Raw genomic sequence first — 27,987 nt, forward strand, 5'->3', positions numbered from 1 at the left:
ACTAAGTATCCATTCCACTGGTATCCTTCCTGGCTCTGCTGCCAGTCACAGTTCCGTGGCCCTGGCTGAGAGCAGGGCTTGAATGTGTCTTTCGGAGGGAAGGGTCGTCCCCTTCCAGGGTGGCCAGCCGGGCCTCGATCCGATCCAGGTCGTCTGAGCCCACTTTGATTTTCATAGCCAGGAGGTGGATGTAGGTCTCGTAACGGCTTTTCTGGGAAAAGAGAAGAGAAAGGCCAGAAACAAAGTCAAAAGACAACAAAATGTGAAGAACTATTTGTATCTTAGATGACAAAAGACTCATTGCCTTAAGATTCAGAGAACTCTCACAAATCAATAAAAAGGAGAAAAACAATCCAATAAAAAAAAACAGGCAAGTACAAGCAACAAAAATAAAAATAAAGGGAATTACAACAAAAATTTAAACTTTTGCCCTGGCTGGGGTGGCTCAGTGGATTGAGCACCAGCGTGCAAACCAAAGGTTCACCAGTTCCATTCCCGGTCAAGGGCACACGCCTGGGTTGTGGGCCAGGTCCCCAGTTGGAGGCAATTGATGCATCTCTCACACATCCATGTTTCTCTCCCTCTTTTTCTCCCTCTCTTCCCCTCTCATTCATAAATAAATAAATAAATACAATTTAAATTCTGTGTATCAAAGGACACGATCAATAGAGTAAAAAAAGCAATCTAGGACTTCCCCCAAGATGGAGGCGTAGGTGGAAGCACTGCGCCTTCTCGCACAACCAAGTTTAAAAACAACAAAGTGTTAGCAACAAAAATGCAGCCAAACCACAGAAAATTTAACTATACGGAAGTCTGATAACAATGAACCCTTCAGCCAAACTGGTAAGAGGGGCAGAGCCAGCAGCAGAGTGGGGGCGGGCAGGAAAGATCCACTGGACCTGGGCACGAGACCCAAGGGTGCCGGCAGCCGTGGGCCGATCCCAGCTGTGGAGTAGTGGGCGGACTCACTGAAGGCTGACCATGGTCACACATTCACACACAGATAAACCGGTGAAGGAGCGAGTGGTGAGACAGACGGTGCAGACCCCAGTGGCGGGAAGGAGCAGAGGGGACCACCATTGTCCCTCTCTGACCCCACCCCCACATACAGTGTCACAAATCAGCGACTTGGGCGGCCCCGCCCTGGTGAACATCTAAAGCTCTGCTCCTCATACATAACAAGCACAAACAGATCAAATCATGGCTCAAGAACAACTCAGAGCCCCAGAGCCGATAAATCTAAGTGATAAAGAAATAGCCAAACTTTCAGATGCACAGTTCAAAACACTGGTGATCAGGATGCTCACAGAACTGGTTGATTTTAGTCACAAATTAGAGGAACATATGAAGGCTAAACTAATTAAAATGAAGGGAAATGCACAGGAAACCAATAGTAATGGAAAGGAAACTGGGACTCAAATCAAAGGAGTGCACCAGAAGGAGAAAAAAAAAATGACTGAACAGAAAAGGATGAAGAAACAAGAATTCAGAAAAAGGAGGAGAGGCTTAGGAACCTCCAGGACATCTTTAAATGCTCCAACATCTGAATTATAGGGGTACCAGAAAGGGAAGAGGAAGAGCAACAAGTGGAAAACTTATTTGAACAAATAATAAAGGAGAATTTCCCCAATATAGCAAAGGAAATAGACTTCCAGGAAATCCAGGAAGCTCAGAGAGTCCCAAAGAAGTTGGACCCAAGAAGGAACACATCAAGGCACATCATTACATTAGCCGAGATTAAAATGAAGGAGAGAATCCTAGAAGCAGCAAGAGCTAAGGGGACAGTCACCTACAAAGGAGTTCCCATCAGACTGTCAGCTGATTTCTCAAAAGAGAACTTACAGGCAAGAAGGGGCTGGAAAGAAGTATTCCAAGTCATAAAATCCAAAGACCTACATCCAAGATTGATCTATCCAGCAAAGTTTTCATTTAGAATGGAAGGACAGATAAAGTGCTTCTCAGATAAGATCAAATTCAAGGAGTTCATCATCACCAAGCCCTTATCATATGAAATGTTAAAGGGACTTACCTAAGAAAAAGACGATAAAAGAGATGAACAGTGAAAGGACAGCAAACTCACAGTTATTAAGAACCACACCTAAAACAAAAACAAACTAAGAGGACAGCTAGATCAGGAGTAGAACCATAGAAATGAAGATCACATGGAGGGTTAGCAACAGGGGAGTGGGAGAAGGAGAAGGGGGGAGAAGGTACAGAAAATAAGTAGCATAGATGGTAAGTAGAAAATAGATAGGGGGAGGGCAAGAATAGTATGGGAAATATAGAATTTAAAGAACTTGAGACACGTGGTCATAAACTAAAGGGGGGGAATGGTGGGGGAGGGGTGTGCAGGGTGGAGGGGAATGAAGGGGGGAAATAGAACAACTATAATGGCATAATCAATAAAATATATTATAAATAAATAATAAATAAATAAATATTTTAAAATAAAAAATAAAGCAATCTAAAGAATGGGAGAAAAATATTTGCAAATCATTATCTGCTAAAACTCTAGTGTCCAGAATGTATTTTTTTTTAAACCCTCCCGCCCTGACCAATGTGGCTTAGTTTGTTGGGCGTCCTCCTGCAAAGTGAAAGGTCACTGGTTCAAGTCCTGTCAGGGCACAGGCCTGGGCTGCAGGTTTAGTCCCCGACAGGGGTACATGTGAGAGGCAACTAATCAACATTTCTCTCTCACACTGATGTTTCTTTCCTTATCTTTCTCCCTCCATTACCCTCTCTCTAAAAATAAATACATATAATCTTAAAAAAACAACTACTACTCATCAAAAAATGGACAAGGAGCTTGAATAGACATTTCTCCAAAGAAGATACACAAATGCCCAATAAGCACATGAAGGGTGCTCACTATCACTCACCACTAGGGAAACCAAAATCAAAATCATAATGAGATGTCTCACACCATTACAGATGGCGAGTATAAAAGGAGAAAAAGCCCTGCCTGGTGTGGCTCAGCGGATTTAGTGCCGGCCTGCGAACCACAGGGTAGCTGGTTCGATCCCCAGTCAGGGCACGTGCCTGGGTTGTGGGCCAAGGTCCTCAGTAGGGGACATGCGACAGGCAACACATACTGGTGTTTCTCTCCCTTTCTCCATCCCTTTCCCTCTCTCTATAAATAAATAAATAAATAAAATATTTAAAGGAAAAATAAAACAGCAGAAAATACCAAGTGTTGGTGAGGGTGTGGAGAAGTTAGAACACTCGTGCACTGCTGATGGGAATGTAAAGTGGTGTCCAGCCGCTGTGGACAACAGTATGGCTATTTCCCAAAAAGCAGAAAATAGCACAACTATATCCAGCAGTACCACTTCTGGGTATACGTCCCCCTAAACTGAAAGCAGGGTTTCCAAGAAATATCTGCATGCCCACGTTCACAGCAGCTTATTCCCACTAGCCAGAAGGCGGCAGCAACCCGAACGCCGAGCACATGAACGGGTAAACGCAACATGGTGTGTGCACCTAACGGAATAGCCTTCGCAAGGAAGGAAACTCCCACGTGTGCTGCAACGTGAATAAACCTCGAGGACATTACACTAGGTAATGTCACAACAGCCAAAGTTCTGTGTTATTCCACTCATCTGAAGTGCTTATTTGAAGTCGTCAAGTTCATAGAGATAGAAAGTAGAATCGCGTTGCCGGGGGCTGGGGCGGGGCTGGGAGCGGGGCAGCTGGGGAGTGGCTCAGGGGTGAGGAGTTTCAGTTTGGGAAGGTGAAGAAGTTCTGGAGGTTGGCTGCACCACGGTGTGAACAGACAACATCACTGGACCATACACTTAAAAATGCTTAAGATGGTAAATTTTCTGCTATGTGTATTTTATCACAATTTAAATGTTTTAATCCAAATTAAAATAGCAATAAGACACCATTTGTTAAACCTATCAAATTGGGGAAAATTAAAACATTCAATAATGTCCAGCATTGGCGAGGGCATGGAGAGAGGTAAATTCACAGGCTGTTAAATGGCTTGTGACTTAGTAAACGTGTAGGAAGGAGGTTGGACAGTGTCTGAGGGCCTTGACCCTGAGCTTCAGGCCCTCACCACAGTCGAGGAAGCCGGGGGTCCTGGAAGAAGTAGGGAGGAAGGGTCAGGAAACTCTGTTCTTGCCCAGCTCAGGCACATGAAAAGAAAGGCCCTCCATTGCTAGGCTTCACCTCCCCCACCCCCCCACCCCCATTGAGCTAGGCAGATGCGAGAGAGGCCAGGGCGGTGCAGCTGCAGTCCACCAATCTACCGCCTGGGCGAGGATCCTGGCTCCTGAACTTCTTAACTGTGCACCTCAGGCAAGTGATCTGACTGCTCCAAGCCTCAGTTTCCCTGTCTTTAAAATGGGAACTCATTTTACAGAGCTCATATGAGGATTAAATCCATTAATGCAAGACAAGTGATAAGAGTCATGCCTGGCAATTCACAAGAGATCAATCCACTGCAGCGTTTGCCATCACCATCTTGGGGTGCAGACAGGGTGGATCTGAGGAGACTTCTGAAAGCTACAAAACTTTTCAAAAGGCCAGGATCTAGCCCAGGAGCTGTCCCCCGACCCCCTACACCTCCACGGAAAATCAGTGTGGAGATCTGGAGACCGAGACTGCTGACTTCCTGTGCCGGGGGCTTCCGAGCTCAGTCTCCCCCGTCTGTCTGTGCACTCCCACGTGCAGGGCTGTCTGAAAGCCAGTCTAAAATCCACGAGCGGTTCCTGCCTTCCTCCCTCAAGCCGACCCCCACCCTTCACCCAGCAAAGGGTCAGTCAGACAACCGCACCTGCAAAGCACCGCGAGGTGAAATCAGGGTGGTGGGCAGAGACGGGATGGGAGCTTAGAAGGAGAGACTAAGTTTCCTGCTTAGGAAACCCGGGAAAGAGGGAGGTGAGACAAAGTGGGGAAAGTCATGTGGACAGGGCTCGGGTGTCCCGTGGCTTCGTTGGGAAAGCTTCCCGAGAAGTGGGGCCTGTGGCGAAGCGGAGGCGAGTGGGGCTTGGAGAAGCTGGGAGGGACGGGGAGCGGGGAGGGGTGTCTGGTGGAGCCCAGCGGCGCTCTTCGAGAGACACAAGTGAGAGCACAATTGTGCCATTAACAAATGACAGCTGGACTGTGCAGACCGGCCCACGGGAGGCCATGCGTAGTCCAAGATTACCTCGGGGGAGCCCCAAAGTGGGGAACCCCCCCAGAGTAGGAGCGCCTGGTAAGGAATGACGGTGGTGGCGGGAGGTGAAGCAGGGGACCTGGCCTGCTCTGGCTCCAGCCCTGTCCTGCAGTCTGCCCCCCAGGGCCCACCTCGAACAGGAGATAGTGCTCCTTCAGCCGGCTCTCCTCCGCCTCCTTGGACTTGGGGCCCCTCTCGGCAGGGCGGCTCCTGTGCTCAGGCAGCTCCGCAGTCACCTGCCTCAGCTTATTCTCATGCGAATGCAGCTGCTCCTCCTGCAAGGACAGGTCCCGGGCTGTGAGGTCCACTCTCGGGATATCACAGGGGGGCGTCTATCCTGTCCTTCCAGGACCTGCGTCGCCACAGGGAAACTGAGGCCTGGCCAGGGCCATCGATATGTGGGGAAGGGCCGGACTCCAGACTCGAAGGAGCGCTCCAGCTTCCACCTTGTCCTTGCTCTCAGCACCATCAGCTCTCCTGAACACCTCCCACAGTGCTCGGGGGATGAGAGACCCGCAGCTTGTGTGTGCGTGTGGACACTCCCCGACACAGACACACAATCACCCAGACACACCCCCAGCTCATATGGACTCCCACACACGTACACAAACACTCTGGGCCAAGGGCAGCCTGGTCTCGGCTACCGCTGGCTCCATACAGTGCACACGTTCTCTTACACTCGTGCCAGACACATGTGATAGTCACAGACCTGGGATGAAAGAGCAAGACAGGCAGAGACACTGGCACACAGACAAGGGCCTGCACACCTCCCGCCCCTCCCCGGGTGGCCACATTGCTTCGTGCTACGTGGGCTGCACGTGCGTGAACACGTGTGCGGTGTGGATGTGTGTGCACTGAGTGGGCATGTGTAGGGGCCCTGGGCATGAGCAGCAGTCCGAGGAGCTCAGTGGAGAGACCCAGGATGAGGGCCCAGTAGGAAAGGGCCTGCCGCTGGCAAAGCCAGGAAGAAGCTCCCCCTGCCCTCTTCCTCTCCTGCAGTGGGCCTCCATTTATCCTCCCCCCGAAAAAAACCTTAAAAATTAGAATATGGATCAATTGGAGCTTTTTGAGGATTACAAATAAAACATTTAAGGGCAGAGGACTGGATGAAGGGCCAGCCGAGTCTCCCTACCCCGGCTCCCTATGACACACCGATTTTCTCACATTCATGCCCAAACATACACGATGCCCACAGATCACAACCCCAGCCACAGGGAACACCGCCGTTGGCATGGAAGGGCACCCCTGCCACCCACCACAGCGCAGCCAGACCGGCGTTGTGCGCGGCCTCGGTCTTCCCAACTGGAAAAGGGGGTGGGGTGCAGCGGGGGTGGAGAGAATATCTGCCCCTCATCTTGTCCCTGAGCCCAGGGCACTGTGCAGGAGCTGAGGGGAGGGCAGTTGAAAGAGGGGGCCCGGCATTGGGGGGCAGCCTGCGGAGGCGGTGTCGGGACCCCAGGAGTACGTACCTGGCAGAGGCGAGTGGTGCAGGAGGGCAGCAGGGGCCGGCAGAACTTCTTCATGGAGCTCACGGCAGCTGGGAAGGCGGGCGCTGAGAAGATGGCGGCCACCAGGTTGATCCTCAGGATCCAGGACAGCATTTCTTCTTTGCTCCTGGGGACAGGACGGGAGGGGAAAGGGCACCAGTTTCTCAGAATAGAACTCCATCTTCCTGACCAATACCCAGCACCCAGCACTTGCCTGGCACACAGAGAGCACAAGTACCTCTGTGTTTGTAGGCAAAGGAGTGAGGGAGGAAGGTGGGGTGAGGGCTGGATGGACCTGGTCACATCTGTGTAAGGAGCTCCCCTCTGTCCCAGCTCCCGGGCAGAACCTGGATTTTCACGTGAAAATAAAGCTGCCAGGTGGAGCTGAAGAGTCCCAGAGCCAGCTGCCCCGGGGATCGGTGGTGGCAGCAGGGTGTCCTCACAACCTAGCCGGGCACTGAGAGCTCGTCTTCCATGTGAAACGTGGAGTCGTAGAAGGATGGGGTTTGGGGCAGAGAAACTGCAGGGTGAGTCTCCCCCCCCCCATTCCCTGCACCCCGACTGGAAGTGAAGGATGGTTCCTAGACTCCATCGCCCCCTATGTGGGGAGTTCGGTATGCATCAGGGTCACCTGGGGGACTCATTAAAGCCCAATCACTGGCCCATTCCCCAGAGATTCTGATTCAGCCTGTCTGGGGGAGGGGTAGGCAGAGAAACCACATTTCTAACGAGCTTCCAGGAGACGCTGAGGAGACCACACTCAGAAGCCACGACTGCGGGGGACTCTGCTGTAGGTTTGTGCCGAGCGGATACGCTGGTGGAGGGGGAGCTGAAGGCACCCGCGCCCAAGCGGAAGCGATGAGAAGAGGGGTGCGGTGCAGGCTCCAGGCTGCAGGCCCTGAGTCCAGGCGAGTGCTGGGGCTCCCGCTCCTACTTACGGCGCCTGGAACAGGAAGACTCTCCAGTCAGCTGTCTTCAGCTTGAACACGTTGGACTTCTTGCTGTAGTCGGAGGCCCTGGTGGCCAGAGCATGGTGCACCCGGATGGCATTCTTCAAGTCACCCTCAGACAAAGCTTTATCAGGCCTGTACTCGTCCTGAACAGGTGGGGTGGGGGCGGCCACCCTCTGTCACGGCCAGGCTCTGGCTTACAGACCCACATCTCCTCCACCCTCCCCAACCCTCCCTCGCCCCCCTCCTGTCGATACAGCTTCCTCCACGTTCAACACCTGCCGCGGTGATGCCACGCCAACTCCAACCAGAACCACTCCCCGCACTCCTCCCTGCATCCCAGTTTATCCCAGAAGCCTGAACAGCCCTTACGCTGGGTATCCCCTGAGTCCCTGGGCACTTCCAGGACCCCCCTCTGAGCTCAAGTCAGTCCCCTGACTGGGAAGGACCCAGCAAGAGGCTGGATGGGGGAATGACTGGCCCTTCGTGGGTAAGGACACTGAGGCAGTCTCTCACCTTCTGCAGGTACAGGATGGTCCCTTTGAGCACCGCATAGAATTTCTTCCAGCCACGCCTCCCACGGGGCGCTGAGAACAAGGCACAGGTAGTGTGGCCACAACCACCCACCCCGATAGCTCCTCCTCCCCTGCTTGGCCCACACATCTACCTGGCGGGGTGTGTGCATCCCCAGAGGGGCAGCAAAGCGGGGTGGAACCCACCTGGACTAGCACCCCTCCCCGCGCCTCTCCCCGCGCCTGACACCCACTCCTCTTGCCATCCATGTCGGCGTGAGTCTTCCGAGTCAGCACGCCATGCTTGTAGGTGGTAGCGCTGAGCGCCTGCGGGACATCCAGGAAGGGGTTGCCACCATCCAGGATCCGCGTCACCTTCTTTGTGCCGGCCCCAAACTTGTCGTCCACCAGCTCCGACAGGGATTTCCTCAGTTCATCCTCGTCACTGGGAAAGTGCTGGGCCTGAGTAACCGCCTCCGGGGAGGCATGAGCCCCGCACTAACCTGCCCTCTCCCCGCCAACCTCTCCCCTGGGAGCCGGCCGAGGTGAAGAGGAGAGAAGAGGCGATTCCAATTCCAGATCACAGATCCAGACCTTCATCTTCTCCCCTCAAGTCTTCAGTTCTGACCCCTGACCTCTGATCTTTGACTTTTGACCTCCAAACTCTAATCCTCACCCTTGATCACAAAGTTGAAGATCTTACTAACTCTGGACCTTGTTCCTGATCTTCCTTCTCCTGTCTTCAACCGTGAAAACCCAGCTCCAAAGATCGGTAACCCACGGCCAGACGGAAGCTGCTGCCCAAGCCCCAGACACTGAGGGAGGGCAGCCAGTGGATGAGGATCCCCACTGAGCCCTGGGAGAAGAATGGCAGCTCTTTCCCTGCCTCGGGGAGTGTTAGGGGTTGAGATTCCTAACAATCCCTACCTTGGACCTCTACACGGATCCAAAGACCCAGGCTGCCCTGGGGAGCACAGCAGGGCAGGGCGGCCGCCTTCCCCAGAGCCTCGCAGTCTCACCAACCAGCAAGGTCACCATACCCCTTTCCAAACGGCTGGGCACCTCCAGGACTCACCGCTTTCACAGGGGAAGAAGCTAAGGGGCAATCACCCCTCCCCACTGCCAAGGACACTTCCCACCTAAATATGGTCATATTCTTGGGGTCATAAGGGAACCCATGCCTCCTGACTCCCTACCTTCCAAAGGGGAAAGAGTTATCATTTAAGAATAGTAGCAGTATACCCAGTACAGAAAACCAGTGTGGCTACTATCATGGAACTAAAATCACAGTTCAATCTATTCCATAGAGTGTAAACACTGCATGCTTTTTATCAAGACAGAAAACAGGAACTCAAAAGGGAACTAACTCAACACCAGGTGCTTGGCCAGCTGGACTGGGGTCAATGTGGCCCTGAGTTGGGAGAAATCAGCACCATGGAGAGTGGCAGGAGTGACTCCCCGCACCCACCCCCCACCCCCGTAACTCCCCCTCCCCCTCCCAGTGATCCACTCTCCCCATACCCATATTACAGGCACTACTCACATGGCCCACTCCAGCTTTTCATTCTTGATGGAGTTGTAAAGGGTCTGGGAGAGGAGTAAAAAAAAAAGAGGAGCTCTGGTGAAAAATTTCAAAGATCTCCATCTACCTCTAGCAATGTGGATGCAGTGAGGGAGCACTTTTAAGCCAGTGGGATGAATGGATGTTCGATTCATACTTGTTTGTTGGATGGGTGAGTGAATGGGGTTGGGACGAATGATTGGGTAGATGACCAGCTGGACAGATTTGAGTATGAGTAGGTAGACGGGTTGCTGGGTAGGTGGGTGGGTGGGGAAATGGGTGGATGGTGGATGGATGACTGGTGTAGTGGGGGGGCAGTATTTAAGGGTGTAGGGGATGTCCGTGTGGGTGACTGGTGGATGACTGAGTCGGATGAACGGATGGCTGTGTGGGAGGCTGGGTAGGTGGGTAAATGAGTAGATGGGGAGAAGTGGGTAGGTGGGTGGTAGGACTGGAATTATTTGATCTCACAAATACATTCTTAACAAGTGCTTCTTGATGGTAATAAAAAGTATATGGTAAGAGAGTAATGGAGACAATCTTCTATTTTTTAACCTCTAGATTCACTATCCAGCTGCCCATATGATATCACCAGGCCCTTAAAACCCACTATCTAAAACTGAACTCATCTTCTACCCCCACACACACACCAAAAAAACCCTGCTTTTCTTCCTTAAAAGCCAAGAACTGAGAAAGTTTAAAAGGCCAGAGTTCTACCCTGAGCTTCAGCCTCAAAAGAAAATCAGATTCCCTTATATAATTCCTGGTGACATTGAAGGAATGAGTGGGCTTTTCTCTATGGTAAAGTTGGTGGTGCTGGTGGTAAAGGTCATGGTGATGGCCATGGCAGCTGTGACCATTGGTGGCAGTATCAATAGTTACCACGACAGCAATAATGATGATGTAGCACCAAAAACAAATCTCACAAAGCCTACCCCTCTGCCTGGCTCAAGGAACACACTACAGTCAAACACTGAGCTGGATGGCCTCAAACTGTCCCAGAGTCATAGCGGCCCTTACTCCAATATTAAGAATCTGAAACATCAGGATTTAGTGGGGCCAAGACCGCTCTCCTCTCCACCCAACTCTCCTGCAGCTGGGGGCTTGGGGACCATTAGCAGGTTCTACCTTCAGCAGGTCTTTGGAAAAGTCTTGGCCATCATTCAGCTGGTCCAAGTTGGCAATGAATTGCTGGCAGGACATCTTCTTGCCGATGTTCTGTAGTGGAGAAATTGTTCTGCCTGAGGGCAGGGGTGGAGGCTGATGTGGTCCCACCCCTGCGCTGCCCAGCCAGAAGGGATGAGGCAGCATCAAGGGCAGGACTTCCTTTGTCTCCCAGAGTTTACAAAACTCTCTTTCACATTCAAGATTCTATTTGATCCTGAAGCATCCTGAGAGGTTGAGGTTCTCCCCAAGCCCAGATGAAGAAGTCAAATTGAATGAAGTATTATAATAGTCGACATTTGCCAGGTGCCTGCTATGTACCAGCTATTGAACTTGACATGCATTATCTTGTTTCCTTCTCTCACAAGGAGGAGGTGAGGTGGTTGTTATTACTATCCCCATTTGACAGGCAAGGAAACTGAGGTGCAGGAATGTGATGTGCCCACGATCACACAGCAAGGAAGTGGGAGGGCTGAGCATGTCTGACACCAAAGCCCATGCTCTCACCCACTACTCCGTGGTTAACTCTCCCAAGGTCACACAGCAGCAGGATTTGAACCCAGGCCTCTTGGCTCCTGAGCAGAAGCTCTGTGTATTCCGTCACAACTGTCTCACCCTCTAACCTGTACAGAGGGGCGGCAAGACCTCCAAGAGGTAGGTGAACTGAGGGAGAGTTTGGTCTTATGAAAAACCAAAAATTAATTCCCACCGTCTATACCCCATGCTGAGCTCGGCTGGGAGCAAGGGAACCTCAGCAAACGGTTTTCCTCCGGGAGGTACAAACAGACGAAAAGCTGGGACTGAGTGCACCCCCAAGTTCTGCCTTCCTTTTACTCACTAAGTAGCAAAGGGCTCCAGCCCCCAAACCCAACATCTGATACTTTTAGACTCTCCTTGCTATGTCCACATTTGAGGAAACACTGGATGACACTTCATCTTTGTGGGGACAAGGGCCCCTTGAACACCAGATCCTTGTTGATATAGGATTTTGTGGATTTAGGTTTGCTATAGAGCACTGTCTCCCAAGATTTACCTACCAATGGAACAGCTATTCCCCCTAAAAGGGATTTCATAATCAAATAAGTTTTTTTTACATGTTTCAGATCTTTAACATGCTTAAATGTGTTATATGTCTCCAAGGAGAAGATTCCATGGACAATTTCCCAAATTTATTGACGTTGGCACCATTTTAGCAGAGGCTTTGTTAATATCATGTGGGACATTCATACACCACAGAAAATAATGCAGAAAACAATGATATAAGGCATTATGTGTAGCTGACAAGCAAGAATTTTCTACACCCTATGTGTGCCTTGCTATAGTATATTTCGCATGTTTTTGTGTACACTTTACGAGAAAAGCCCAGGACCAGATGGCTTCACTGGTGAATTTCACCAAACATTTAAAGAAAAGTTAACACCAATATTTCTCCAACTCTTCAAAAAAGTTGAAGAGCAGGGAACACTTCCTGACTCTTCCATAAGGCCAGCACTACCCTGATACTAAAACTTGACAAAGACGTCACAGAAAAAGAAAACTACGAAACAGTATCTCTTATGACTATAAAGGCAAAAATCCTCAACGAAATACTAGCAAACAGAATCCAGCGGCATATTAAAAGGATTGTATACCTTGATCAAGTGAAATACATGCCATGTAAGTGTAGTTCAACACACAAAACCTACTAACGTAATGCACTGAATTGGTAGAACGGGGTGGGGCCCGAATACCTGAGCATCCCAGCTGATGCAGAAAAAGCGTTTGACAAAATCCAACACCGTTTCATGATAACACTGAACAAACTAGGAAGAGAAGAGAACTTCCTCAACATGATAAAAGGCACACACGGGAACCCACATTTAACCTCATATTCAGCGGTGGGAGACTGAAAGCTTTGCTCCTAAGATCAGGAGCAAGGCAGGACACCCACTTTGCCATGTCTACTGAACACTGTACTGGAAGTTCTAGCCAGAGCCACTAGGAATAAATAAATAAATAAATCTTCATTTGCAGATGACATGATCTTATACATAGAAATTCTAAAGAATCTAAAGAAAGACTTTAGAGCTAATAAACAAATTCAGCAAAGTTGCAGGATATAAGATAAAAACAAAAATTAATTGTATTTCTGCCCTGGCTGGTGTAGCTCAATGGACTGAGTACAGGCCTGCAAACCAAAGAGTTGCTAGTTTGATTCCCAGTCAGGGCACATGCCTGGGGTGTGGGCCTGGTCCCCAGGAGGCAGCGCATGAGAGGCAACCACACATTGATGTTTCTCTCCCTCTCTTTCTCCTTCCCTTCCCCTCTCTTTAAAAATAAATAAATAAATCTTTTAAAAAATTAATTGTATTTCTATATGTTAGTAATGAACTGTCATCAAGTGAAAGAAAACAATTCCATTTACAATAGCATCAAAAAGAACAAAATTCTTAGGAATGAATTTAACCAAGGAAGGGGAAGACTTGTACACTGAAAACCACAAATGATTGCTGAAAGAAGTTGAAGATCTGAATAAATAGAAACACAACTTGTGATCATGGATTGGAAGACATCATATAACTAAAACAGTGGGACTCCCTAAACTAACCTATAGATTTAATGTAATTTCTATCAAGATTCCAATGGCCTTTTTCTATTTGTAGAAATAAGAAAACTTATCCTCAAATTCATGCAGAATTGCAAGGGATCCCAAAATAATCTTGGAAAAGAACAAAGTTGGAAGACTCACACTTTCTGATTTTAAAACTTACTACAAAACCAGAGTGATCAAAACAGAGGGGCAATGGCATAACAACAGATATATAGATCAATGGAATAAAATTAAGAGTCCATAAATAAACTCACTTTTGTGTTGATTGTTGACAACTGTGCCAAGAGCATCCAATGGGGAAAGAATCGCCTCTTCAACAAATGGTGATGGGACGACTGGATATCCACGGGCAAAAGAATGAAGTAGGACACTTCCTTCACACTATATACAGAAACTAACTCAAAATGGATCAAAGACCTAAACATAATAGCTAAATCTATAAAACTCTTAGAAGATAGGGATACATCTTCATGACCTTGGATTTAGCAATGATTTCTTAAACATGACACCTAAATCAAGGAACAGGAAAAAAACTGATAAATGGGACTTCATAAAAATCTAAAACTTTTGTTTATCAAAAGACACAGTCAGCCCTGGCTGGTGTGGCTCAGTGGATTGGGTGCCGGCCTGCGAACTGAAAGGTCGCCAGTAGGATTCCCAGTCCGGGCACCTGCCTGGGTTGCGAGCCAGGTCCCCTGTTGGGGGCGCACGAGGCAACCTTTTCACACATTGATGCTTCTCTTCCTCTCTTTCTCCCTCCCTTCCCCTCACTCAAAAATAAATAAGTTAAATATTTTTTTAAAAAGTTCAAAGATACTGTCAAGAGAGTAAAAAGACAACTGGCAGAATGGGGAAAGACTTGCATATCCAAAATAGGTAAAGAACTCTTACAACTAAACAGCAAAAGACTAACAACCCAATTAGAACTGGACACAAGACTTGAATAGACTTTTGTCCAAGAACGATACATAAGTGGTCAACAAACACCTGAAAAGATGTTCAACATCACCAATCATTAGGGAAATGCAGATCAAAACCACAATGAGATAACACTTCATACCATTTAGGAAGGCTACTATCAAAGTACAGAAAACTAACAACTTGGTGAGGATGCGGAGAAATCGGCACCCTTGTGCATCGCTCGTGGAAACATAATATGGATCAGTTGCTGGAAAAGAGTATGGCTATTTCTCAAAAAGTTAAAAATAACACGAGTATAGAGTTTCAGTTCAGGAAATACGAAAAAGTTCTGGAGATTGTTTGTATGACAACATAAATAGCCTTAACACTATTGAACTATACATTTAAAAATGGTTAAAATGGTAAATTTTTATGTTATGGACATTTTTACTGCAATCCTTAAAATAAAATTTTACAAATCAAAAAGATAGGCAAAGGCTTTGAATGGACATTGCTCCAAAGAAACGACACAGATTGCCAAAGACCGCATTAAAAATGCTCAGCATCAATAAATATCATTAGTTATTAGGGAAATGAGAGCCAAAACTTATCTACCGAGACAGCAATAATTTTTCTGCGGGGTAGGGAGGGAACCCGTGTTGGTGAGGGTGTGAAGAAACTGAAACTCTCGTATGTTACTGGTGGGCGTTTAAAATGTTTCAGCCACTATGGAAAACAGTTTCGCCGTTCATCCAAAAGTTAAACACAAAATTACCCTTTGACAAAGCTAATGTACCCCTAGGAATTAAAAACAGGTGTACAGACAAAAAATTGTTCTTAAATGTTCATAACACTATTCACAATAACCTGACGGCTGAAACAACCCGCACACCCAGCAACAGACAACTGGATAAACAAAACACAATACATCTTTGTGATGGAATATTACTCAGCTATAAAAAGGAGTGAGCTGCCGACACACGCTACAACAAAATGTATAGAATTTACCATTTTAACCATATTTAAGTGTATAGTTCAGTAACGTTAAGGCTATTTACACTATTGCGCAAATCATCTCCAGAACTTTTTCATGTAATCTTGAAAACATTCTGCCGACTAAAAGAAATCAGACACGAAAGACTGCATATTGTTGGATTCCGTTTACATGAGATGCCCAGACTGGGCAAATCCATGGACACAGAAAGCAGATTAGTAGTTTCCGGGGGCTGGAGGGAGGAAAGAATGGGGAGAAACTGCCAATGTGTGCAGGGCTTCCTTTCGGGGTGATGAGAAGGTCTGGGCCCAGGGAATAATAATGGTTGCACATCACGTGAACATGCTTAAACCTAGTGAATTGTATGCTTTAAAATGGTCAAAATGGTGAGTTTTGTGTTATGTACATTTTACCCCAATAAAAACAACCACTGAGGAGATATAAGATGTTTGCAACACAACCACAAGGATCGACCTTATTGATGTGCATAGGACCTTCCAACCAACAACTGCAGAACACACTTTCTTTTCCAGTCCACCTGAAACACCTGCTAAAACTGCTCTCTCTCTGGACAGAAAGGCAAGACAACAAATTACCAAGAAGTGAAATCAAACCAGGTAAGTTATCTGACTGAAAAGCTAATCATAACAACAACCAGGCAAAAAGACATGTACCCAGAAAAGAAAAGAAAAACAGAGACAAGTACCTGGGTCATTCCCAAGCCAAAGGGCGGGGCGTGACGTGGGACCGTCAAGTGCCCATCTCCTCTCCCAGCTACCCCGTTTGGGTCCGCAGGGCCTCCTAACCTGCCCTTAACCCTCAGACCCTCCCATGGCCTCTGTCTCCCAACAGAAGTTATGCCGGCCTGGCCACAGACCCACCCATGGCCTGGGGTGTCTGAGGAGCGGCTGTGAGGCAGGGAAGAGAGGGGGGAGCGCCAGCAGTGGACACTACTTCCCTGGGGTCCCGTGGAGAGTTCATAGTGGTGGCAACCACCAGGCCCTGGGCTTCCCTAGCACTGTCTCCTTAACCCTCACGGGGACTTTACAGTGGGGGAAACTGAGGCTTCGAGAGTTAAGTAACTTGCCCCAGGCCACACAGCTGTCCTTGTGGAGAAGGCTGCAAGCCTTGCTCCTGACTGTTGAGCAGCACCGCCTCTGGAGAGGAAGGTGGATCCTTGAGGTCTGGGGACGACCAGCATGAACAGTCCTGTCCCACCCGCTCTGATCTGTGAACTTGAGATGTTTCTCTTCAACTGAGAGCATCATGTGAGGCCAGGGCAGCTGCACCCATCAGCAGGGTCACTGACCCAGGAGTCCACTGAATGGCGGCTGCTGCATCCTTAGCAGCCCTGGGCCACGGAAGGGCAACCAGGGCATGGCACGGCAGTGACCGGGGCCTGAGGTCGCTCTCAGGCCCCGCCAAGGACAGGTGGGGTGTGTTTAATGCTCCTCCGAAGGTGTGCTAGCCACACCTGCTCTCCACAGGCAGACAGAGCAAGCCGGTCTTGGGGGAACATTAGCTAGTTAACGGTGTTAACTCTGGTGACATTCCCATAGAATACACACATCTTCCCTCCCGCCCACACTCAAGCCATGGGTGCAGGCGCGCTAACCGAAGTTGTCACACAACTTCTCTCCCTACCAAGTTCACCGAGGCCTTTTCACCATCCACGGGCCAGGTGCCCCAGCACGCCCTGGCCCATACGGGCTCCCGTAACACAGAGTGTGGCCTTCACATTCTTGACCCTGCAGTGATCTGTAGGCTGGGCCTTCAGGTCCTCCATCATTTAAATGTTAACACTAATCATGAATACTGTTGTTATTCTAACATAATAATATTATTCATAACTAAACCCTTACTGGGTGCCAGACCCTGACACTTGGTGCCGTGGGCATTACCTCTCGGCCCTCCTGGAGTGATGTGGGGGAGACCATCACCGCCACCTCACAGGAGCAGAACCTGCAACCCAGAGAGGACCCTCGTCCCATCCAGGGTCGCAGAGCTACCACATGGAGGCAAGAGTAGGACCTGAAGTCGGCTCTGTCCCAGTCCTTTCTTCCACCCTACGTGCCCTGGACTTTCTGGATTGACTCTGGAAGCAGACATGATGGCCCATTGTCCCCATAAGTCACTCAAATAGCCCCAACCCAGCAGGGGACTCTGACCACCCCGGGGTGAGCCATGACAGGGCAGTGATGGGGGGGCCAGACACAGGGGTGGGGCCATGGAGGGGAAACACGGAGATGAGAGTCTAGGCCCACAGGACATGCACAGCAGCAGCCACACTTACCACCTGAGGGCGGGCAAGAGCCCAAAGAGGGGTCCCCGGAGCAGACGGAGGAAAAAGGAGTTATTGAGTCAGAGCAGCATTGAGACGGCCCAAGGCCTGGACCAGACACAGCCTCACAGCCCACCCGGAGCCCATCTGTCCCTTCACTGTTTGCCTGGTGGGGGCAGGGTGACAAGAATGTCCCTTGAGAAACACTGCCATTTGACTGATAGGAGCTGCTTGAGCGGGGCCCCAGGCCCCTCTGGGGGGATAAACTGGGGCGGGGGCGGGTCTAGAGGCTGCGCTGCCCAGCTGACAGGAGCGTGAGAACTAAGCAGGTCTCGGGAAAGGGGCTGGAGAAAGGCTGAGCCCTGGACAGCCCAGGTGGGTCGGCGAGAAAATACTCCCCCTCCCGGCCTCCCCAACTCACATGTCCGTGCAGGTCCGTGTTGAGCAGCATCAGGGCACAGGTGAGCGTGTGGATGCCATCTGAATCAGAGACGGTGGCTCCCTCAGTGTGAGGACCCACTTACTCCCACCCCGGCCCGCCACCTTCTGGTCTCCTGACAGAGCCAGCCTGAAGGTCTTGGAGCCTGGAAGCAGCCAGCCACCTGCCAAACGCATCTCTGGGCCCAGGGCCTGCGTGATACTCCCTGCCCTGGGCCCACTGCAGCACTCGAGCCCCTTGCCTGCCCAACGTCGGGGACAACCCCTCCCTCAAAGGAGACCTGAGTTCCTGGGACTTCTCCAACCCAAACTCCTGCCTCCTGTGGCCAAACTCACAGGGGTGGCTCTGGTTCCTGGGCCATGTCCCTGCCGTGGCCTATGTCGCTTCCAACAACTGGCCTAGTCCCCCAGTTCCTGGGACTCAGGTCCATCCTTACAGCAGGGCCCTCCCCTAAGAGGGCTCCCATCCAGACCCCCACATCAAGACTCCCCAGACTGAGACTCAGCGCTGCAGCAGGGGACCAGCGAGAATGAAGACCAAAGAGCTGAATCTCTAGGCTGGAGGGTTTTCAGGCCTGGTAAGGACAACCAGCACATTTGCTCGTCTCTTGCCCAGCAGGCAGTGCCATAGTTTATTCACTCAATGTTAACTGGCCAGAGCAGGGTGGCGGGTGGGCCAGGGGCAGGAAGAAGCCAGGGCCTGGCGGGGCGGGCAGAGCGGGGCGGGCAGCGGTACCTTCTGAGGTGCTGTCATCAGGGTTGCACTGGCAGTACCGGCGGGAGAAGTGAGTGAGGACCCGCTCTCGCTCCTGCGTCTCCCCCATCAGCGGGAAGGCCTTCAGGAAGGTTCTGGGGGGCAATGCAGGGATGCTGAGGTTCTCCCAGAGCCCCCAAGTCAGTCTGGGTCCTCCAGTACGCACACGCACACACAGACACACACAAACATGCCTGCCCCAGTGGGCCAGTGCTCTAGTGCCCCAGCACCTGAGCCCAGGGAGGTGCCCGGTGCCCAGGACAGCTTCCGGAGTTTCAGCCCTCATCACCCTCCAGCGCCCTTTTGGAAGTAAGCAGGGGGCAGACTGCAAGGAACAAACACAGAACACCTCAGCGTGGGCGTCGGCTCTCTTTTGGGGTAAACGCCCACTCCTCGCTCCCTCCTGGGCCCAGCGGACCACGCCTGCCCTCAGACTGCTCTGCCTCGGCCAGGCCCACCCCTCACTCCGGGTGCTGCCCGCTGAGCCCAGACCGGCTGGCCTGGCTCATTCCTCCCCCACTCCAGGTCTGAGCTGTCGAGAGGTTCTTCACTCCCAGCCTCAATCCATCCTCCTTCTCCTCCTCCTCCTCCTCCTCCTCCTCCTCCTCCTCCTCAGGTAAGCACGCCCAGCACTACCCCAGAATGTCCTCCCTGCGGACACCAGGTGGTCTTTCTAAACACACATCAAGACTCACCCCTGCTTCATATTTGTCACTGGTTCCCCGGAGCCCTCAGAACAACGTCCACACTCCTCACACCCTGGCCTTCCCTATGACCCCACCTCCCTCCTGTCCCTTCAACCTTTGCACCCACCTGCTGTCTCTCCACACAGGATTCGCACCCTGGACAGGACAGGCACCTTCACTGCCTGGTGCCTCTGAGCAGGCTGGGCCCTGCCTGGAAGGCCTTCCCTCCTCCACTCAGCAGCTCTGAATCCCTCCCAAGGCACAATTCAAAGGTCACCAGCTTTCAGGGGCCCTGGCAGCTGATCCCCAAACCAGGGGGACAGGAAGAGGGCCCTGGGTCCCTCACCTGGGGGAAACTGCAAGCCAAGGCAGTTTAGGTCTGTCTGTCCTGGCTCATGAAGCCAGCGCGTTACTAATTTAGCAATGGTTCGTTTGCTCTCTGCGATACCCACTTTGCTGTACCCTCTCTCATGCTGCTCCTCAGGAAAACCAGGACCCGTGAGCCCCCGCTTGGCCAGCCCTTACCCTCCGAGGCCTCCCAAGACACCTGAAACTGCAGACCACAGTTCAATCCCAGTCCATCCACTACTACACAAAAACAGTCCATCTGCCACCTGGTTTTCTTCCTCTCCCTGTTCTCTTCCCCTCCACTGGCCCCCAGCTCTGTCTGCCCCCTCTTCTCACACCAGAACTTTCTAAAACCCATCCCAGCCCCTACTCCCAGCTCCACACCCCTTCCCTGGGGGTCTTCACTAAGCCCCAAGCCAGGACAACTGCCACCAAACTCAGGCCTTGTCTTCTCCCATCCAACCATCTCCAGGATCCTGACTCCTCTGAATCAAAAGCTGCCGGCATGCAGCTATCAGCACCGCCTCCCAAATCCTGATTTACTCCGGCACCTGCTGTGGCTCCCCAGTGTCTCAGTCTATTGGGCTGACGTACAAGGCCCTGCAGCCCAGTGTCTGGCCTCTGATCACACACTAATGCACCCAGTCCCCTCCCCCCCAGTCCTCCCCATTCCTACGCAGACCTCAGCCTCCGCTCAGGCCAGCACAGCTCACGGAGACCAGCATGTCCACTGAGACTGATGGGCAGACCCGACAGAACACATCTCTCTGAAGCTGTGAGAAAACAGCTAACGTGACAAAGGGCCAAAGCACCAGGTTCTGCAGAGGAGAGGTGGCTGGTGATTACGGGCACAGGCGGCAGACTGAGCATGTGGTGGCTTCACAGAACTGACGAGACAAACCCAGAGACTCGAGGGGCTGCACGCGCACAGCTAGTTTTCCTTTGAGAGATTTGCCAGCTTCTGAAACGTGTGGGGCAGGGCTCAAAGAGCTGAGCAAAAAGCCTCTGAGAAGCAGAGGGATTTGGTTTTCTGACAGTCTTGCCACACTGAGGAGATAAAACTGGATCCATGACCCGCCCAAAAGGGAAACCCTCGTGAACACGCCAGGGTCTCTGTGGCAAGCCTGATGGGACCTTCCCCCTTGGGTGGGCTGAACCCTAAACCAATTCTCGGCTCAGGCCTGGCTGGGTGAGGACCGCCTCACCTGCCTCCCTTAACTGCCTAGCAGATGGCGGGGCAGACGCTCCCTAAAGACACACGGTGTCCTAGAGTCACTGCCACCCTGCGTAACGTGCACAGCACCTAATCAAAACGCTGCTAAGAATACGAAGAGACCATTTTTGATGGGGTCAAAAGGAAAAAACAGACAACAGAAATAGATACAAGCCCTGGTTGGTGCGGTTCAGTGGATTGAGCACCAAACTGTGAAGCAAAGGGTCACTGGTTCGATTCCCAGTCAGGGCACATGCCTGGGTTGCAGGCCAGGTCCCCAGTAGGGGGCCCGCAAGAGGCGACCACACATTGATGTTTCTCTCCCTCTCTTTCTCCCTCCCTTCCCCTCTCTCTAAAAATAAATAAATATCTTTAAAAAAAAAAAGAAACAGAGACAGATGATACAGAGACTGGGATGCGCAGACAAGGACTTTGAAATAACCGTGACTAATATGTCAAGAAAAGAGAGGGGAAATGGAGAAACCAAGTGAAAAAAGGAGGAGTTCCCCAGAGAATTAGCATCTATAAGAAATATTTTTAGTAAAACAAAAATTCTAGAACTGAAAAATATAACAGCAGAAAGTAAAAATCCAGCAAGTGGGTTTAATGCCTCTGATGAAACAGAAACAGTGTAAGTGACCTCTGAGCAGGACAACAGAAAATAGTCCAACTGAGCGGAGAAAAAATGATGGAAAATACATTATTTCAAAAGTGCAGGAGACACGTAAGATACAATGAGAAGGTCTGATACGCAAGGGCCACCCAGCCCTGAGCTCAGAGACCGCTGCCCTCCCCCGGGGGCTCTGCCCGGTGTGGCCCCGCGGCCGTGGCCACTGGGCCTGCGAGGCACCGGCTGCCTCCTCCCAGTGTGGGCCCTTCCGAGGGCTCCTCCCTGGCTCCAAACACCTGTGAGACCTGAGATCGAATCTCCACCAACAGCCGTGGGAAAGACAGAAGCGGGGGCTGGGGGGTGGGGCGCAGCGCCTTCTTTCCCCTCCTGAAGAGTCATGAGGCACCGCTATGTTCACAGGCCTCAGCACCCGCCACGTAGAGGGCACTCCCGGACTCGCTGGAAGGCTGCTCCAGGTGGCCCCTTCCCCAGCCTCCCTCAGAGCAGTCAAGACACTGGCCCAAGGCTGCACAGCAACTTCATGACAGAGCTGGCCTGAGAACCCAGACGGGCAGCCTGTGCCACCTGTGGGCACTGCCCTGCCCCAGCCCCACTGACCTGAGCGCTCGGTCCAGAGTCAGGCCCGAGAAGTCGAAGAAGCTGAGGTACTCCCCGGCCACCAGCCTGCTGAACTCGTTGCTGCCAGGAGAGCACGGGGTGTCCGTGAGAAGTGGGGCACAGCGAACAATGGTGGGCATGCGGGCAGTGGTACCCTGACCCACCCACCCAGGCCTGCCCGCCTCTGGCCACGCCGGCAGGGCATAAGCTTTAAAATATTCCAGCAAGTGGCAGGGCACTGTTTGGGGGCAGGCAGAGGAAACAAGAATAAAAAATGGTCGATAATTTTGAATCTGAGAAATAGGTACGTAAAGGTTTAATACATTTTCTCTGCTTTTCCACGTTTGCAAGTTTCATAGAAAAGCGTAATTAGAAAGAAAGGAACAGCCAGTGTGTCAGCACCGCTGAAGCTGAGGTCTGGGGACAGCCACCAGCTCCGGGGCCCAGGCAGCTACGGACCACAGTGGGAGGGGCTTCCGAAAGGACAGGGTGGGAAGAAGGGCCAGCCCCGGGCTGAATGTGGAGAAGCAGAAGGGGCAGGGGCCACCCAGGGCACAGAATCCTGAGATTTCTGGCTGTGAAGAAGCAGGAGGAAGAAGACCCACTGAGGAAAGACTGGAGCAGTCACGTGCTGTGGGAAAACTCTCATGGTGGGGGAGGGGGCTGAAGAGATGAGGGAGGGTGGGGGACAACCACAGTAAAGGCTCCTGAAGGGTGGCATTAGGTCGGCAGGTCACACCTCTCAGGAAGGGGAGCAGTCATTGTGATTTCTGAGATGGGGCCAGGAGGACAAGGGCAGGAGCCACCTGATGGCCATGGAAGGTGCAGGAAGCTGGACACGGGGAGCAGTGAGGGACCCAGGAGCAGAGCCAAACCCCAGGCCTAAGCCCCCGGGCAGCTCACACGTGGGGGTCTCGGGTCTGACCTGTCCCCATTAGCCTTGTGAGCTAGGCCTGCTTCTGTTCTCACTACCATCCTCCGTGGCCCCACAACCACGTGCCACGTCCCGGTCCCCGAGCCCCGAGGGGCCGCGCTGCCACCACCCCCTCCCTGAGCCTGTGGGCCTCACCCAGGCAGCCCAGAAAGGAAACAGATGTGGGCCAAGGCCAGGAATGAGGACGGTGGCAGGAAGAGGAGCTCTCAGGGACTGCTGGGGGCCCTCCGGTCACCAGGCACCCCTAATAGAAGGTGACTAATAGAATAGTCACCTTCTAATAGACACTGCTAATAGTCACTGACAGAAGTCGCCCACACCCCTATCGGGCTGAGGAAGACACTGGGTTTGCCCGGGGTGGTGTGGGAGAGAAAACTCACTTCTTGCCCAGCTGCCGGGCCACGTCACAGCGCTGGAAGCCCTCGAGGTAGTAGAGGCGACGAGCCAGCCGGCAGGCAGCCTCGTTGACCCCCTGGCACCCGTTGGCCAGGGCGTCTGTGCTGCCGGGCTCCAGCCCCTCTGAGCTGCTGAGCTCCGAGTCCGAGTCAGACAGGCCATCCTTCAGGCTGGGGTCGCTGCAGAGGGAGGGTGGGGCGGAGAGGTGGGGCTCGGTGGCCCTGAGGCAGAGACCCCGGGGAGGTGCTGGCAGGTCTCCCAGGACCCTGGAAACCCACACAGGCCAGAGCAGGGAGGGCGCTTCACTGCACCAGGAGGCGATCGAGTCCCTCAGGTAAGACCGTTAGCTGCCCCGCAATCCCACAGCAGAACTCGCCGGCCCCACAGGGCTAGACAGGCCTGGAAGGGCAGAACAGGCCATCGGGACTGCGGTGGGAAGTCTGGGTGCACAGAGAGGACACGACGACCTTGGAGAGGGCTGTTGGCCACTAAGTAGCCCTCGCCTGCTTGGCCTCCTCTGGGTCTATTTCCCCATCTACTCAGTGTCCTCCCAGCTCCCAGCCTGGGCCCGGCCTCACCTGGCCGAGTTCAGCAACTTGTCAGTGTCCTCCTCTTCCTCCTCCTCATCCCCGCCCGGGCCCTGGGGTCCATCGTCGTGGAAGCCATTGGGCATGGCCGTGAGAGACAGGCGGCTCAGGACGTTCTCCGAGCGGCTGCCGGAGATGGATCGCCGCAGGGGGCTGCCCAGCTCCCCGCCGCCGCCTGCTGCTCCCATGTTCCCCTCGGGCCCCACGCCGACGGGGCCCAAGGAATTGCCTGGCTCCGGGCTGTCACGGGCCCGCTGCTGGATGAGGGGCGTGAGGGGGGCCTCGAAGCTGACACAGCTGTCACTCTCATCCGTGAGGCTCAACACGTCCAGGGAGTCAAGGCTGCTGTACTGGGTGCCCCGCAGCAGCTCTGACTCCACGATCTTCTCAAACGTGGCGCTGAAGCCATCCCGAACATCCGGCTCTGCAGGGCCATCCAGCCTGCAGGACGCAAGGAGCAGTCAGCGTCCTGCCCGAGTGGCCCCGTCACAGGTGCTGGGACTCCCTGGGGGTGGGGGAGTGAGCGTGGCTGGTGGTCTGTTCCTCTTTTCAGCCAGCACTGCCGGATGCTGGCTGGTTACTGGGGTGCAGCAGTGAAAAGGCCAGGCATGCGCCCCCCTCCAGAGCCCAACCCCTGCCTTGTCCATAGCGGGCATCAGTGAATGAATGCAAGTCCTCTTTCTCTAGCCTGGCCCACAGGTCTGCTCCCCCGTCACAACTAGAGTCACAGAGGGTCATAGTTTTGTTGTCCTTATAACCTGGGAGGGTCTTAGCTTGGCCGACCACGTTGCAGCTCTCGGGCTCTGCCTTAAAGCCACCCCCTCAGAGAGACTGAGGGAGGGAGGTCCACACCACACACCACACTGGCCCCGTCTCATTCTTCTCCATCCTCGGGGGAGCTCCTCTCATCCTCCAGCCCCTCTCAGGATGCAGTTTTCTAACTGTTCCCCTGTTTACCGTCTGTGCCCCGGCCCCATCTAACTATCCACACACAAGGCCAGATGCAGCCAGCACACAGTAGGTACTTGTTAACCGGGCTGCACGGAGCCCGGGCGAATAAACAGCTGCTGGTAGCCCCACGGCCCACCGCACTGCCCATGTCCTTGCAGAGCCCGGTGCTGCCCCAGGAGAAGCCTTTCGTGCGGTTGCCCACCCTGCCGGAGTGCTCTGCCCTCAGGCCAAAGCCTCGGTCCTCGTTCCTCCTCCAGGAAGCCTGCCCTGACCACCCCATTTATAACTGGGACCTGCCCCCAGGCACCCAGCCCCTTTTCCTACTTCATATTCCAAAGCACTCACCCCCTTCTAACATACTTTAATACAATAATTTATTATTTTGATTTATTATCTGTCTCCCCACTAGAACATAAGCTCCATGAGAGTAGAAAATTTTGTATGTTCTGCTCACTAACGTATCTCCAGCACCTAGAACAAACCACCACACACAGGTGGACAGAGGCCTCCTGGAGAGATGCTCAGGTGCACAGGGAGGTCAGGGAAGGAAGAGGAGAGAGACTGGAGGACAGTGAGACCCAGAGAAAACAAACAAGAAAGAGACAAAAACAGAGATGAGGAGAGAAAGAGAGAACAGAGAAACAAGATACAGAGAGCAGGAGACAGAGTGGGGGAGAAAGGGAGCAACAGAGCTTGAGGCAAAGACAGAAAAACAGAGGCAGCCAGAAGAAACACAAAGGAAGAAGCAGGCTGAGCCAGCCCGTTTGGGATAAATCGCCACCCAGCATTTGCAAAGAAGCGCAGCCCCCCCACCCCCACCCCTGTGAGATTCCAGTGAGGCCCAGCTTCTCCCTCAGCCCCCGCTGTCTGCAGAAACTGAGCTGTGCTTGGAGGACTGGGACATGCTCCTTCCCCTCAAACAGCGCCTTGGACCCCCCTGTGTCTAAGATTTGGTCCGTGTATTCCCTGGAGAAAAATACTGACCTGAGAGTTGTCTTTCATCCCAGTCCCAGCGGGAGCCGAGACTGCAGGCTCACTAGGCCTTCGAGGGGCCAGAGAAAGACGTGGGGAAGTGGGCAGAAATCTAAAAGGTGGCAGGGTGCCTGGCAGGGGACTGGGCGGAGTGGCCTCTTACTGACCTCCAGGAAGAGGGGAAGGAAGAGAAGGGTCGAAGAGCAGACACCTAAACCTGCCCAGCAAAGGCACCTCTGCCTGTGCTGGGTCCTGAAAACACCTGAGCAGCGACACAGAGCCTGCCCTTGGCGGGCTTCTCACCTTATGGTCAGAGCCATGAATGGCTCCCCGACCCGCCATCTGCCACCTCTCATGCACCTGGACAGAACTGAAGGGTGGTTCTGGCAGGAGCTTGAAGACCACCAGCCCAACCTCGGAATTTCCCGGTGCTCCCACCTTCGGTCAGCCTAAATACGTATGAGGCCCACACGCAAACAGTGTGCACCCAGAAGCCCAGCCCCTGCAGCACGCTACTGGGTCTGCCAGCCGGCCGATGCCCTGGGTCCTGCCTGGATAGAAACGCCGTTATGGCCACGGCGTAGCCAGCACACACAGGCAACCGACCCCACGTACCACATTCCTCCCCACGGAGTCCTAGGCACACTTGGCCCAGCACATCCACGTGCAGGCTCAAATGTGCACCCACACAGGCCAAGCACACACAGATACCATCCACCCACAACCACACAGACTCATATGCACCAGCACGCTTACACAGCCCCGCACACGCACCAATGCACAGCCAGGCACACGCACGCTCTCCAGGCACACACTCACACGCCTCCCACGCACTCGCACCCCGAGACTTCTATACTGTCCTTTTGCAGCCCCAACCTCTTCTAGACATTCCCCTGGCCCATCCCACCCTCCACATCCAACTAGCATCCCCATGACACCAGGTCCCTCCACCTCCTGCTGAGGTTAAGATAAGAGGGGCTGTAACTGCAATAAGTAGGACTGCAGTAGGATTCCTGGCAGAACTTCCAGATGGCATTTAGGCCAGGGGTAGCCGACCTGGATTAACCTATAGAGTGGGATTAGCCTACTCTATGGAGGTCAATGGCAGAGTCGGGAGGTCCTCATCTGCAGAAAGTGGAGGGATGGACCAGACGACCTTCTGCATCAAGGCGTTTGGCAACTCTGATACCCAGTCTGGGGCAGAGAGAGTATGGCCCTCCCGCTGCCCACAGAAATGCCCCTCAGTGGTTTGTGGGCTTGCGGGGGGGGCACAACAGGCCTCTCGGCCTTGGAGGTCTCCAGGCTCTGTGTTCCCAGAACACCCAGAAGCTGGGCCAAAGAGGGACACGAAATTCCCATTCTATGGATGAGAAAAACAAGAACCAAAGAGACTAAATGGCTAGACCCAGGCCACATAGCACGGAGCAGTCAAAAACGGTGAGCTCCGACCCCGAGACACCGACTCACCCCAACCGAGGGTCCTCGCTGTCCAGACCGAGGCTCCCGGGGGCACTGTCTCCTTCTGCCAGCCCACCAGCCCTCCAGGGCCTGGACTCTGTAGAATCTTCAAGAATGTCCGGGTCTGGCCCCAGGGCCAGACCATTGGTGAGAGAGACGCCGAGGCCGAGGCTGAGGCTATGGAGGGCCACGTCCGGGCTCCTTACGGGCTCCTCCGTGCACGCCAGGGTGCCCCTCAGCTCATGCCCTGGGGTGCTGTGGCTACCGTTCAGGTCCACACTGTCTGCCATTCCATTCTGGACCCCGGACTCCTCCCTAGGCTCCAGGCTGGGGTCCCAGGTGGCACCGCTGTCCTCAGGCAGCTCAGATGGGAGCTTATCCTCCTCCATGGCAGGCACTGCTTCTACCCCGTGCTGGCTGCT

At 52.8% G+C, this 27,987-nt stretch overlaps 1 protein-coding gene across 1 annotated transcript; it reads right to left on the minus strand.

Moving 5' to 3' along the window:
- Window position 1: 1 nt before the first annotated feature.
- PSD2 (pleckstrin and Sec7 domain containing 2) lies at window positions 2-27,987 on the minus strand. Its single transcript, XM_037147660.2, has 14 exons — window positions 27,575-27,987; window positions 24,176-24,625; window positions 23,582-23,776; window positions 22,268-22,348; window positions 18,775-18,887; window positions 18,022-18,080; window positions 10,800-10,889; window positions 9,654-9,697; window positions 8,365-8,555; window positions 8,115-8,185; window positions 7,587-7,744; window positions 6,631-6,775; window positions 5,293-5,436; window positions 2-211 (listed from the first exon to the last, which is right to left on the minus strand). The coding sequence occupies exons 1-14, from the start codon at window positions 27,952-27,954 to the stop codon at window positions 2-4; spliced, it is 2,331 nt and encodes a 776-aa protein (XP_037003555.2). The 5' UTR covers window positions 27,955-27,987.

Source organism: Artibeus jamaicensis, unplaced genomic scaffold (genome assembly GCF_021234435.1).
Source record: "Artibeus jamaicensis isolate MK-2021 breed Jamaican fruit bat unplaced genomic scaffold, CSHL_Jam_final contig_456, whole genome shotgun sequence".
NCBI classification, from domain to species: domain Eukaryota; kingdom Metazoa; phylum Chordata; class Mammalia; order Chiroptera; family Phyllostomidae; genus Artibeus; species Artibeus jamaicensis.